This window comes from Corylus avellana, chromosome 11, assembly GCF_965113065.1.
Source record: "Corylus avellana chromosome 11, dhCorAvel1.hap1.2, whole genome shotgun sequence".
NCBI classification, from domain to species: Eukaryota; Viridiplantae; Streptophyta; class Magnoliopsida; order Fagales; family Betulaceae; genus Corylus; species Corylus avellana.
Window position 1 is genome coordinate 228,783 of NC_142500.1, and position 14,157 is coordinate 242,939.

The 14,157-nt window shown below is 35.2% G+C and overlaps 2 protein-coding genes across 10 annotated transcripts; one reads left to right on the forward strand and one right to left on the reverse strand.

Moving 5' to 3' along the window:
• Nucleotides 1–1,147: 1,147 nt before the first annotated feature.
• Nucleotides 1,148–3,267, reverse strand: LOC132166480 (auxin-responsive protein SAUR50). Of its 2 annotated transcripts, none has more exons than XM_059577299.2 (3): nt 3,102–3,267; nt 1,681–2,295; nt 1,148–1,427 (listed from the first exon to the last, which is right to left on the reverse strand). In XM_059577299.2, exons 2-3 carry the CDS (start codon nt 2,147–2,149, stop codon nt 1,399–1,401), a joined length of 498 nt encoding a protein of 165 aa, XP_059433282.1. In that variant the 5' UTR covers nt 2,150–2,295; nt 3,102–3,267; the 3' UTR covers nt 1,148–1,398. The 2 variants fall into 2 exon arrangements, with proteins under 2 accessions (XP_059433282.1, XP_059433281.1); XM_059577298.2 differs by having other exon boundaries at nt 3,078–3,267.
• A 1,698-nt stretch (nt 3,268–4,965) lies between these two features.
• LOC132164890 (uncharacterized) lies at nt 4,966–9,593 on the forward strand. 8 transcript variants are annotated; one of them, XM_059575394.2, is made up of 8 exons: nt 4,966–5,163; nt 5,341–5,424; nt 5,588–5,655; nt 6,994–7,091; nt 8,445–8,551; nt 8,890–8,939; nt 9,048–9,130; nt 9,261–9,593. In XM_059575394.2, the coding sequence occupies exons 2-8, from the start codon at nt 5,364–5,366 to the stop codon at nt 9,373–9,375; spliced, it is 582 nt and encodes a 193-aa protein (XP_059431377.1). In that variant the 5' UTR covers nt 4,966–5,163; nt 5,341–5,363; the 3' UTR covers nt 9,376–9,593. The 8 variants fall into 8 exon arrangements, with proteins under 8 accessions (XP_059431377.1, XP_059431378.1, XP_059431380.1 ...); XM_059575395.2 differs by having other exon boundaries at nt 4,966–5,115; nt 5,230–5,424; XM_059575397.2 differs by having other exon boundaries at nt 4,966–5,115.
• Nucleotides 9,594–14,157: the final 4,564 nt, after the last annotated feature.

Sequence of the window (14,157 nt, forward strand, 5' to 3'; positions counted from 1 at the left end):
GATCCGTGGGTTTGGGATTCGTTGTGGGAAAAGGCCACGCTGGCAATCCGTGGGGTTTTGATTTTAGCTAATGGAGTTTATATATATATATATATATATTGGGGGTGGACAATGGGCTTTTCTTGGTTTGCATCACAGGCTTCACAAAATTTTTATCGGGCTTTCACATGGTGCCTGTAATTGCTTATTAGTGTGATTTTTCTGATTAATATTTTAACACACAAAAAAAAAAAAAAAAAAAACTATTATAACAAGTATTAATGATAGCAGCGGTTTTGATTTTGGGGACGATATTTGTCTTCAGATCCAGACATGCGCGGTTGTTTTCATCATAGCCGCCACGGCTAAGCAACTAAAAAAATAATTTATGAACGACAGCAAAATCTGTGTGATCCTGAGAATCACGTGCATATTGGGAGAGAGATTGAAATTGCCCAATCCTCACACTCAAGTCTTCACCTCCTTTAAACACAATTAAACAAGCTTTTTCATAAAGCCACAGCAATGGAATTAAGACAGCTCATTCATGGGATTCAATTGGGAAGGAGAGTCTCGCCAAAAGGAAGGAGAAGCCACATGAACTTTTTACAAATAAATAAATAAATAAAAAGACGATCGATGATGCTTTCTCTCTCATATTTCAATTTTCAACCACCTTTTCTCTCACAAGTAATGTACCGGTCGGTTATTCAAAGAAAAAGCACATGTATTTGATATTTCTCCCTCACGGCCCTTGATTTGTTGACTTCTTCAATGCATGTTCATAACACATCCGCGCATTGGATGCTTTAAACACCCGTTTCCTACCAATTTTATTCATAAAAGTAAAATTAATAGCAAGTATCTTCTAAAAATTAATAATAATAAAAAAAAGAGTTATTTTTCAATTAAAAAATGGGGTATTCTTCAAAATTTGAAAAGGGATTTTATTATGGATGCTCTAAGATCGATATTGTAAATTAGGGAATTAATGAAGTATGCAAACTAACGGTCTTCAATTGGTGAGAACATATATACCAATCTCATATTGTCAAATTCAAGAAACTTTGGTGACTTCGAAGAGTACATGACAACTGTAAACATTCAATGATATGATAGCAATTGAATAAACTGGGCGGATCACATAAAAGATATGCTTGCTGAACAATTAACGTGTTTCATATTCAATCAAACATCAGATCGTAGGTCACAATCCATTACAGAGAATACAGAGTACCAAGTCCTGGTACATGACCCAATACATCTGAAAAACTTCTAACTAAATCTTCCTACTATTTTTGTCACTTCAATGCAAACGAAAAGAATGAACAAAAAAAAATCTGCATACAAGGAGACCCTGCTTTACACCAGAAAATCATCCCTAAAATCTGGAGCAATTAGAAATATCAGTGTAATTACTTACTCTTCAACAGTTAATGAATCTCCAGCTGCAAAATTACCAAAATCCAGAGGTTAGTAAATCAATATGATCTCATCTCATGCATCACAACATAATAGAGTACTACACACTGGAGAAATCATGTAATGTAAAAATAAATCAAGGGATTTCAGATGCAACTTCAAGAATTTATTTCATCAATTGTTCAGTCAACTATAAGAATTTGAACTCAGAAATTTCAAACGCATTTATAAAGCAACAAGAAATTATTAAGGAAAAGTGACAATAAAGAACCATTTCACCTGAACTGCCATGAGGATGATCAGCCTTGTGATGGTTCTCCATGCACTTGAGAAGGTACTTGAAGGTCTCAATCTCGCATGGGATCGTGAGCCCGCCACTGTGGTCAAACCCAAACTCTTCCTCAGCCTTTTCCAGCAACAATTTAAACAGGGAGTGGCTGAGATAGCTAGTCGGAATGATAAACCTCCGGAGCTCCGGCCCAACATAAACAGCCAAATAGCCTTTGGGGACGTCGATTGGTGGTTCAGGGCTATGGCAGCTGTCCTCGTCCGAATCACAACACATAACATTGGTTAGCCTCCTATTTACTGCCGGTGAAATGCCCCCTCCATGATTTTGATGAGGTGCATCGGGTGGCGGACTGCTCGGCCTTGGTCCAAGAGTGACAGACTGCCACTTCTGGAGGATTTCCTTTAGCTTAGCAATCTGCCGGATTCCTGTCGCCTTGCTGCCACCATTGTCATCCATTGCCAAACGTTTAGCACAATTCTGAACAGGACGACCCAAGGATTGAATTCTCAATGGTGTCCGATTCCCGATGAAACAATCTCATCAGATGATCTTCTACTACATGCACACAAATACACGAGTCTCTATGCGCATAAATGAAGCATCTGAAGACAAAAACCCATGTATGTGTAAGTTGAAGAAAAGTTAACACCAAAGGCATTCCGTCCCTCCACTAACATGGAGTCGGAGAACAAAAATGTGAGCCATGAGATAGTTAATCAATAATCATCATTGTTCAGCTAATCCAGATCCCTATAGGCAAACAATTAAATCTGTAATAATCGAAGAAATGTCTGTAACACAATCCAACAAGTATTGATGATCACATCTGAAAATTTTCAAATACCTTTAGCACAATACAGATTTCTCCCAACTGGAGTAATTTGGCCAACAGCCGAATGCTGGATTAAGATTTTTCTTTCTTAATCTTAAAAACCAAAGAAAAATGTCACACAGATTCATTATACTCCTAAAGTAATTGCATCAAATCAAATTTCATTCAATAGTTTCTCCGCATTTTTGGCCAAACACAGCTGAAATTGAAAAAATGATGCAAACACAGATAAGAAATCAACCGAAAATATACATCGTAATGCATCATCAGCTTTCTTGATCCAACGACATTAATTTCACCACCCTCATTCTCTGCCGTTACGATCTCCGACCGGATAGAAACTATGAGGATCATTCCCTTCTATTACACGTTGAATATAAGTGGAATACGAATATCATATTAGATCCCTCAATTACAAAAGTAGATCATATGAATACACCAACGGAGACACGCAAGAAAAAAGAAGAAAGAAAGAAAGCGCATCAAATCTGAGAAATGAAAAGGCAGTAATAGAATGTATGCCTGTACGTATGTATGTAAGATGATGAGCACCTGGAAAGGAAAGGAGGGCTTAACTGAGAAGCCGAGGAAGAAACGCCATGGCCATGCCGAGAGCGAGCTCAATCGATCTCCCAATAGAGAATTTGATTGTTTAATCTTCACCCGAATCCCAAACGGAGATTAGGGAGCCAATGTTTGGGCAGTTTTTTACACTTTTATCTCTCTCACGCTGGACCCGACGGTTTCGGAGTAGTCTGTTTTTTCAGTTTTCCGCCTGACCACGCAAAGCGAAACCCAACGGTTTCTATGCTATTTAATGGAAACCAATAAATAAATAAATATATGATTTTCCTTTTCTTTTATAAATTAAATAAAAACTTTAAATACTCAACTCTCATTTTGGGTTAATGTGATTGGGCAATTTGGGCCCATTGCCTTTTATTTTTATTTGTTTTTTAATAAATGTTGACGCTAAGGCAGAGAAAATATATATGTGTGAAAGGTTCAAGTATGTCGAACAAGTAAGCTAAGTAATTTAATTTATAAATGAACCGTTGATGTAGTTGATTATACGATCAAATTCATACAACAAATGTTTGCAAGAGGGAAAGGTTCTTGGTGCAACGAAATAAAATCCTCTTTGTTCGTTTCTATTTTTTAAGGAATTGACTTATCTCCAATTTAATTTCAACCAGAAAGAATATGCAACATAAGATACTTTCTCTCACTTATATTGAGTATTTATTTTATCTGTATGGCTCTAGTCAAGTGTCGTCTAGTGAGATATATATAGTCCTCTGTCAAGTGTCGTTCGTTGGGCGTGTGAAAAAAACTAACTATAATTATTTTATTTAGAGTAACTATAGATTATAGTAACACTAGGTTGCTAAGAGTCACGCAAAATAGGCATAGATGGTAAAAACCACATGCCAACCTTTCAAACTTTATTTAGTTATTTTTGATTACTTTGGTCCTTTGTTGTGGATGTGTCCAAAACAAAGGGGTCTATTTTAGATTTAAATTTTGAAATTCAAACTTTTATACATGTGGCATGTTCCAGGCCGTTGGATGTAAAGAATGGCTGGAATGGTCAAAACTGTGGCTCGAAGAGAACAAAGGATCGTTTCGACCTTAAACCTAAGTCGCATCAGCAACAGAACTCGGCATTTGCCAGGGTTGGCAATTTTGACACGACCCGACAATTCAACACAAACACGACACAACATTAGCGGGTTTGGGTTGTAAACAGGTCGACCTGTTTACAACCCGTTTATGTTGCTCTTAATGGGTCGTGTCACGGGTCACCCATGGGTGACCCGCCAGACCTATTAATTTTTGTAAAAAATTATTATTTTATTATTATTATTATTATTTTAACCTGAAAAAACAGTAAAACATAAACCTAAAAATTTTCTCCCCTCTTTCTTTCTGAGTCACACCGCCTCCCACTCCCAAAGACCCATTTCTCATTTTTCTCATTTTCTCCCTCACGGCCTCACCCTCACTTTCTCTCCTCTCTCTATCTCTTGCGCCGCTGACGTCGCCTCTCCCTCTATCTCTCGCCGACAACGAAACTCAATTTGTATTTATAAATTTGTAGATTATAATGATGATGTAGTTTTTTTTTGTTTTTTTTTTGTTTTTAATTTTATTTGATTAGACAATTAAGCCTATTAACTATTAAGTGATTTGGTGTTAGCCCTATGAGTTTAATTACAAGAGATAATTGCTAAAACTATTATTATTTCATTAAAAAAAAATTATTTTTTAAGTTAAACGGGTCGTGTCCATTATTTTAAACAGGTTCCATAAGTCGTGTCAGGTGACCTGTAAAAATTGCTGTATCGTGTCGTATTTAATAGAGTCGATCCGTTAACTAAACGAGTCGTCTTTAAGGGTAAGTTAAACGGGTAGCGGGTCGCTCGTTTTGCCAGCCATTTTGAAATTCCGGGCACAGTGACTCTCCCGAAAAGACGAAGTTTTCTTTCGAGCTCGACCAAACACGAGCGGGAGCTTCAATCGCAATCGTCATAATCGGAATAAGCGTATTGGCCCATAAGAATCCTCTTGTCTACAAGTTCTGAAGCTCGTACTCTTCTCTTCCTATTTGGATTCGTTGCCTTCATTTCCCCTTTCAGTTATGTGTTCCGCACTTGATTTCTTATTATATAACTCTTTAGCTATGCTTTGTTTTTTGATGCAGTGGTCAGTAGCTTGGTAGATACATGATTATTGGGGGTTTCGTTATTATTTAGGATTCACTCCCTTTAAATTGAAAAGCTAATTTCAATTGCGTGGTTTGTGGTTTCGCCAGCGTTTTAGTGTGCGGCGACGATTATGTTCGTTTCTAAACTTTCAAGACGACTTGGAGTTTGGATCCTAAAAGAGCTTCCGACAGGTATACGTTTTGTTTTGTTTCCCCATAATAACATGTTCCTAAAACTCAGATTAGCAATTTAAAATGCACTGAATGACTCAAAGAACGCAAAGTAGTTTTGAAATGGGGGATAATATGGTTTCTGTGTAGTATCGTTAATTCTGTATTGGGCCCTTTTTGGCAGGAAAATCTGCAGTCATAAATAGAGCAAGATGTGTACAAAGGCCTTACACCCAATATTTGCGACCACCGGTCAGTATACTTGTTCTTATTGAGAAGGATGAGTTTGTATTTTCTTGCTTTATCTCTTGCCATTCCCTTTAGTGATTGTAAAGTGGGTGTTGGATTATTAACCCATGTGTTTGAGGATATTAACTTAATAGATGGAATGATGTAAATGGATGTTAAGTGAGTGGTGTTCACTGCAAACTTAAGTGAAATAACCTAGTTGTCACTGCTGCTGACGTTTTAATTTAATCTTGGATGCTTACTCTGCTTGACAAGTTTATGAAGATGAATTGGACAAAGTTAGCTGTATTACACAGTAGTTAAATTCAATAAAATGCTAGTTGTCACTATTGATAGACAACTATAATAAATCCATCCTAGTCGTAGAATACACTAGGATCTGCTAAGGATTCATTTGGCTAAACCAAAGCTAATTCTGGTTGGCAAACGTTAGGAACGTTGATGGCTTGGTATTTGGGCTGCAGGGTATCTTCCTTACCGATGAAGTATCTAGGTTTGCCCATAAGAGCCTAGTTTAGCATTGCTGGTTTTAAGGACGCTGCGGTGGCAGACCATTTGGAGCTTTCTAGTGCCTCCCATCAATAGAGTTTTTACTTTCTCAAAGTGGCTCGTGATTGGGAAATGAATCACTTTACCTCACTCTTCACATTGTTGTATTCCGTTAGAGTGAGATGGGACGGTGATGATAGACTTTGTTGGATTCCTTCCAAGAGAGGATTGTCTGATGTTAAATCTTATTATAAGGTTCTTGTTTCCCATGATATCACTCATTTTCGTTGGAGGATTATTTGGTAGAATAAGGCTCCCTTGAGTGTGGCTTTCTTTGCGTGCTCAGCTGCCTTAAGGAAAATCCTCACTATAAACAACCTAAAGAAACGTCATATTATTGTGGTTGAGTGGTGTTGCATGTGTAAGCAAGAATGGGGAGTCAATAGACTATCTTCTACTCCATTATGAGATCGCATGTGTAAGAAGACGTGGTAGGTCCCCTCCAAAAGAGGGTTGTTTGATGTTAAATCTTTCTACAGTGTCATGGGTCGTAATGATGGCTTTCGTTTATCATGTTTATTTGTCCTTTTTGCTCCTACTAGTTAGGCATTTTCTCCTGTATATTTCTTGTGTACCTGGGAGTGCCTTACACTTATAGTGATATCTCGATTATTTATTGAAAAAAAAAAAAAAGAATATGGATATTTTGCCCATTTCCGTAATGAAATCACCTGTTCCTATTTCAATAGTTTTGGGTAAACATTTGTTTTTTGGGTAAAGTACTCAACCAATTTAGATGAGATTATATTTAGTTCTGATTTTTATTTGTGGTTTTCTTGTTCTTTGAAACAGTCTGAACGAAATACAAAAACTAAGCTATTCCGGGAAGCCATATTTCAGAAGCAACATAATTTTTCTACCACTACTGCTGACAATGCGTTTGTGGAAACGTAAGTTTTGGTTGTTTAAAACGGATTGCAAGAACATGGTGTTTGTCACATGAATATATACACCGTTGGTGGATAATTTAGTGCCATATAACTGTGGAAGAGTGAAGTAGATGATCTAGATCTGCAAACCCATTTTGTGCTGAGTAGCATGAACTCTTCCAAAGAAGAGCCTTTTTGTTGGATGCAGCACTCCTGTAGCAGATTTTGGCATTTTTCGGGTGCATCTGTGATGTGTTAAGATTTAAGTTAAAATTTTGAGTCAGCAGCCAGGTAATTTATACAGTCAATTTGTAGCACAGGTAATGTGCTGGAATTCGCACATTATTTGGCATCTGTTGGACATCTGCATATGTTTGGAGTCAAAAGTTTCTCGCCAAGTACTCAATGGAGATGCTGCAACTCATCTGATCTGTTGAATTATTGTTAAGGAATGATGATAGGAGAGAAATTTATAATGACGGTAAAGGAAGAAAGGTGGCTCCAGGCATGCCAAGGGAGCAGCTGGGGCAGAGCCAAGATTTTCGCATAGTGGGTGCAATTAAAAGCCTAAACTAAAATTATATATATATATAAAACATTAAAAGTTATGTACCTCTTGAAGAGAAAAAAGAAATGTCAAATATGATATGTAATCTTATTTCTCCTCTTTCTCTCTCTCTCTCTATCTCTCTCTCTCTCTCTCTCTCACACACACACAGGTTTCATCATTTAGGTGCTCTTGTTGTTTTGTTAATGGACTGCTTAATATTATCTTTTAATTTAATATTATAGTAAAGACCATGACTTTTTCTTTAAATAATGGTGATAGCTTTTATTTCTACATGGATGATACTAATGCCAAATGTCTCCTAAACATAATCTTTTAACTTTAGAGGCTATATGACCTTTTAAAATTTTAAATAGACCCATACTTGATTTTCTTCTGATGGTGCGATGATTTTGAACTTCACATTGATCCCACCTATTCTAAGTGAGTGCAATACCAGTTGATATTAAAAAGTTCTCTACAATGTTAATCAACTCCACTTAGTTTTTCAAATTCCTTCGGCTGCAATTGCCTGCACTGGGCATAATGTAGCTCCACCCATGGCAGCAGTGCTAGTAGCAGATATGAGTACATATATCTTTGGTTTGTGGATCTGTCATGTTGTCATGCTGGTTTCTCTTTATTGTAATAGCAAATTATATGTTTTTGTGCGTGCAATTGTGTGTGTTATGCCATCAATCATTGTGAAGACATGCGTTATTGGCTTCTGTGAGTAGAACACATCAAGTGTCCTGGGGGACATCATTGCTTTACCTTTCCTCCAAATCAGATATGCATTCTTCTTAAAGGGATGCTTTATTTTGCAGGATATCCGTCACATTTGTTGACAAGGATGGAGAGGAAAAGCACATCAAGGTCCCTATTGGAATGTCTATGTTAGAGGCTGCTCATGAAAATGATATAGAACTTGAAGGCAAGGATTCTGATGCTTATTTGTCCAGAGTTTTGCACCTTTACCTAATTTTGTTTCCTTATGATTAATGCTATCTAGAGGTATTCTTACTGAAAGTTATTTCTTATAACTTGGGGCATTTTGGGACTTGTCACTGACTTTTGAAGTACATGCTGACATCTATAGTTTGGAGTACTTGCCCTTTCAACTATAAACCTGAGCTCTTGTATTTCTTGGGATTGGAGTTTTTTCTTTCAGTTGCACAAAGATTGATGGATGAATAATTTCTTTGTCAATGAGCTCAGATTTCTTTGATCAGAGTTCCAAAATCTAATGCTCTACCTTTAATGTCATATCAGGAGCATGTGAAGGATCGCTTGCCTGTTCAACTTGTCATGTGATTGTGATGGTATTTGGCTATATCTACCAAAACTAGTGTACTTTTGGACTTTCATCTGTGTTTAGTCCATTTCCTTGAGCTCAAATTTGAGGGGCTAACTATTGAATCTTATGGCAGGACATGGAGCACTACAATAAGTTAGAAGAACCTACTGACGAAGAAAATGACATGCTGGATCTTGCCTTTGGGCTTACAGAAACGTTGGTTCCTTCTTGCATGAACTTGCAATAATTTTTCATTATGTTTGATCCAGATTAAATATTTAAAAAAAAAAAAAAAAAAAAAAACTTTTGGGCACTAACATCAAATTCTGTGCTTGGGATTTTGCAGATCTCGTCTGGGTTGTCAAGTGATTGCAAAGCCTGAACTTGATGGAATTCGTTTAGCTATTCCCGCTGCCACACGGAATTTTGCAGTTGATGGTTATGTACCAAAACCTCACTAGAGAAATACTATGATTACTGGAGAGTGTTTGCTCACAGCATCGACACAATCATCCCAATTTTGTAGCTCCTTATTGTCAGTGGTCACAGTTTTTTCAATTGTTTATTGTTTGCAATGACGCTGAGATAACATGTATGGCTATATTTCTATACATTACATGCTTATTATGGTGCTGTGTTCAGCTGATTGACAATATGTATGTGAAAAGGCTGTTTTTTATTTTATTTTTAAATTTTTTTTATTTTTAAATTATTGCTTACAGATTAAATTAAGTTTTGTTCTTACTCTTGTGGGACAATTTCTTCTTTTTTGGGGGCTCAAATTTAGGGCAGATTTTTCCTCCAAACTGGGTTAGATGAAGTTCATGTATTACTTAAGCAAGTGAGAAGCATATGCTATTAAAAAAAACATATGATTTTTATATGCTAAGGGACACATGACAATTTTATAAACTGAATTGGAAGAGTTTCTTCCAACCCAAGTTAAAGGAAAACTTTGTCCAAAATTTTATATGTCCTTGTCATTGTCTCTTTGTACACAATTCTTGATTTTCCCTATTACCTTATTATTTATTACATATGCAAATTGTGCATGGTTTGAACTTCAATGTCACTGTCACCTATAATACGTCTTTATATTGAGTTGAGTGATGGATTTTTTGAATGACATGACTTGATATTATCTTAGATTGTTGTCTATAATACACGTCTTTATGAGTTGAGTGAAGAATTTTTTGAATGACAGAACTTGACATTACCTTAGACTGTTACCTATAATACGTCTTTATATTGAGTTGAGTGATGAATTTTTTGAATGACAGAACTTGACATTATCTTGGATCATATAGGCAAATTTTTCCATTAAACTGGATTGGAAGAAATCTTTTCAATCTAATTTATTAAACCAACTTTTTTCCTTAGTTAGAACATGTGAGAATCCCTGTTAATTTTTTTAAAAAATATGTGGTTAGAATTTTTATTTATTTATTTTGAATGAAACAAGTTTGAAAATATATTGTTGTTGTTATTCTGGTTGCTTCACTTACAGGCAATCTGGCAATCTGAAACTGAAATGAGGAAAAAATGGATTGCTTGACTACGAAGTTACCAAATGGTGGGGAGCTCTTCTAATAGATTTTGTTTGGCTGTCAGAAATGAACTTTCTTGGATTCCTGGACTATTATATTATATTATCTCAGCTCCACTAAGTTTCACTATCTGAATGCTCCACTTCAACAAACATTTGCCCTTGCTCTTTCAACTTGATTTGTAGCTTCTACGTTATGGCCAAAGTGCTGCTTAAGAAATCATGCTTCCTTTTTTTGGTAGGTCAGTACAATTTCAGTACAATCTAGACCCTAAAGATTTGTTGAGAAACAGTTCGTGATTCTATGTAATGAGGCTGCCAATTATGAAATCATAGTGAAATAATTTTGATCTGTTTTGTTTTTGAGTGTAAGAGAAGTATGTCCGACTTTGTCGAAGAAATAAGAAATAAAATTCCCTGTACCATCCCCAAAAAGAAATTATTCAATCCATTTATTGGATTTGACCAGTTTATGAAGACACAAAAAGAGAGAATATATATATATATATATATATATATATATATATATATATATATATATATATAAGGAGTTGTAAGCCGTTGGTTAGTGAGCTAATGAGTTAGAAAAAGATGTTTTAGAAATTTAAGTAGAATATAAAATAAGAGAAGAATAGAAAGAAAGCAGGAGAGAGATAATACAATTGTATTAATAAAGAATTAAGAGTCCAAAGAACAACATTTTTATTATATTGTGTGGTGTTAATAAATAAAGAAACTAAAAGTGGTGACAAACAAGACAAGATAAGGCCAAATAAAAAGTAGGCTAGGAAAATATAAATCAATCTATAAATTCACATTCAGCTCAACTTATTATTTTTTATTTATTTATTTTTTTTTTTTAAAAAAATAGTAGTTAGGAGTTTAACAGTATTATGTTAAAGTCAAAAGTGTGCTAGCTCAGTTTCACCTCTCAAAGGGATGTTTCTCTAGAACTTGTTTGACACTTGTTTACATAAAGCCAGGGGTATCGTCAGCAATGGCCTTCAGAAAACAAACAAGGTCTTGGAATTTGGTACGTCGAATAACAATCACACAAAAGCATCCAAAACTTTCAAGATCGACACTCATTTTCTACGAGAATAACGTGCAGCTAACCTTTACCCAATTCAACACTAATTAAGTTCGACTCAAGCAAATTACCATCATTACTAACGCTGTTGAAAATGATACTAGAATCAGTCATAGCCACATCATACTAGTTTATATATATATATGAATTTAATTAGTATTTTAAGAAGTCTACCAATATAAAAAATTAGAAAGAAAAACCGTAACATCAAGTCTTTTGACCTCGTATTTATTGTAAGATTGTCTTTTCTCCATACTACGTTAAAATTCTTCGTGTAAAAAAACAGGATTCGCCGGCGGGTAGCGCCATTTCCTGATCATGGCCATTTGTGGTCAACAATAATCCGAACTAAGTGGGTTTGGATGAGACGTCTTGGACCCACCAACCTCAACCTGATCCTAGTTAGTGTTTAGGTGAATCATACATTTGTTACTTTCAATAAGTTCATTTATATTGTTATGGGTATGTTTATTCGGGGGAGATGGTTTTTGACATAGATTCGTGAATTTAATGTAAACTTCATAAGAAATTAATGAGATAAGATTGAGGGATATGGTCTTTATAGTTTTATACACATGTTTCGACATTTAGGGTTATTAATTTTTGACACAATCTGTAAACTCAATACAAAATTAACAGATGGTCTAATTTGTTTAATTAAGGTTAATATATAGTCTTAGACAAGCATTTCAATGCGAATATGAATTGTCACTTCTATGTTTATTAATGTGTTTTGGAGTTTGTCTTTTATATGAAAAAAGAAAAAGAAAAAAAGAAAGTGTTTTGGGTTATTTATTAATATTTGTAGTTTAAGACCAACAAAAGGAAAAAACAAATTAACAAACCAAACTTAATTCTGAGATGAAATCATATATATATTTTTATGAGATATGAATTTTATAATATCATTTAGCACTTCCATTATAATAATATATACGCACGACGTTAGAGAGGAATCATAGCAAGGGAGGTGATTCAGAGTGTTTTGAAATGAAAGACAAGGCATGGGCGGCCTATGAAATTCAACCATGCCAGCTGCAGGTATATAGAGAGTGACTTGCGTCTCAACTACTACGCCATGCCAAAGGACACAAAAATCCCAGTCCAAGATTCTAACCAACCTTGTTTTTTAAACATTTTTTGTTGTGGGCGTCTGCAAGCATGGCCACCCACTTACTCCTTTAACTTACACCTATATGCCTATATACTTCGCTGTCATCTCAAGCTCTTTCTTTCCTTTATATATATATTTTGTGGTCTCAAACATGCTTGTAGAAGGGTCTACTGCAAAGGCACCATAAAATATATGTAGGGTACGTCTTTCAAAAGGATTGCATTTATCTTTTTCTTATTAGACTTGTTCGAATTTTACAGGATTTTTTTTATTAGGCTATTTGAATTTTTAAGAGTGGTTGTAGAGCTCATTTATTTCAAATAAGTAGATCTTTGCATCTTAAGCTGTCAGAGGTGGCAAATTTATGGAAGATTCTAGTCCATCTTTAAAGAGTGTGGATCTTATTAGCATGACACTCTCTACCCCGCCCCCCCCCCCTCCCCCTCCCCCCCCCCCCCCCACCAAAACCCAAAAAAAAAAAAAAAAAAAAAAAAAAACTTTAGATGGTGTTTGATAACGTTTTTTAGGATGTGTTTTTTTGTGTTTTGGTTGAAGAAATATTTTGATGTGACATAAATGTGAGTAATTTTTAGTGTTTTGTTTTGTTTTGTTTTTTTTTTTTTTTTAAAGGAAATTGTTTGTTAATATTTTAACTTTTTCTTTTTGATTAAAAAAAAAAAAAAAAGGAAAGATAAAAGGTATTAGCTAACAAGCCCTAGCTACCGTGCTTAAATACTAAGTGATACATTACACGTTAGTTAATTTCCTCACCCAATATTGATACCAGTAATGCTATAAATTATACTTTTATCCTATCACTATTACTTTGCATACATGACTATGTTAATCGGTATTTGTTAAAATAAAAAATCAAAGGCTAATTAGCATATCAATATGATGAAATAATACTCATAAAGTAAAAGTATGGATCCTAACATCGCCAACATTTCCACATGGTAGCTAGCCAAATATGATATGTATAGACAGACACGATACGCATTTGGATGTATTTAGAAGCAAAAGTTGGAAAGAAACCATGCATTTTGCGTCAAAGAGACATGGATGTACTTGCTCAACCATAATGTATATAGTAATGTACTGCATAATATTATCCATAGATCATAAATATTATAAATTGTAGAAGGGTCGTACGTAGACATTCTAGAAGGGCCTACGTGCAGGCCTGGGCCAACTTGTTTCCGAGGGAAGTGTTGTACTACTACCAAACCAGTTGATGGACCTGTATATGACGCTGACGTGCCCTTGTAAAAAGACTCATAACAACCTCCAAAAACTAGCTCCTTTTTTTTTTTTTTTTTTTTTTTATTTTTTATTTTTTTATTCTAGCAGAAGTGGAAGACACGAACACGATAATTATTATTTTATTTTATTTTATTGTTTTGTGACTTTTGTCCCAAAAAAACAATAATTCAGTATACCAAGTGTTTTTGCTTCCTACCAAGTCAAATGCCTATTGATATGCAAATCACTAA

Excerpts from the sequence above, each read along its gene's own strand:
- LOC132166480 (XM_059577299.2), bottom strand. The coding sequence starts at position 2,149 with ATGGATGACAATGGTGGCAGCAAGGCGACAGGAATCCGGCAGATTGCT. Across the intron at positions 1,428-1,680 it reads TCATCCTCATGGCAGTTCAG|CTGGAGATTCATTAACTGTT; the intron begins GTGAAATGGTTC and ends GTAATTTTGCAG.
- LOC132164890 (XM_059575401.2), top strand. The coding sequence starts at position 5,364 with ATGTTCGTTTCTAAACTTTCAAGACGACTTGGAGTTTGGATCCTAAAA. Across the intron at positions 5,425-5,587 it reads CCTAAAAGAGCTTCCGACAG|GAAAATCTGCAGTCATAAAT; the intron begins GTATACGTTTTG and ends CCTTTTTGGCAG. Across the intron at positions 8,552-8,889 it reads AAATGATATAGAACTTGAAG|GAGCATGTGAAGGATCGCTT; the intron begins GCAAGGATTCTG and ends ATGTCATATCAG.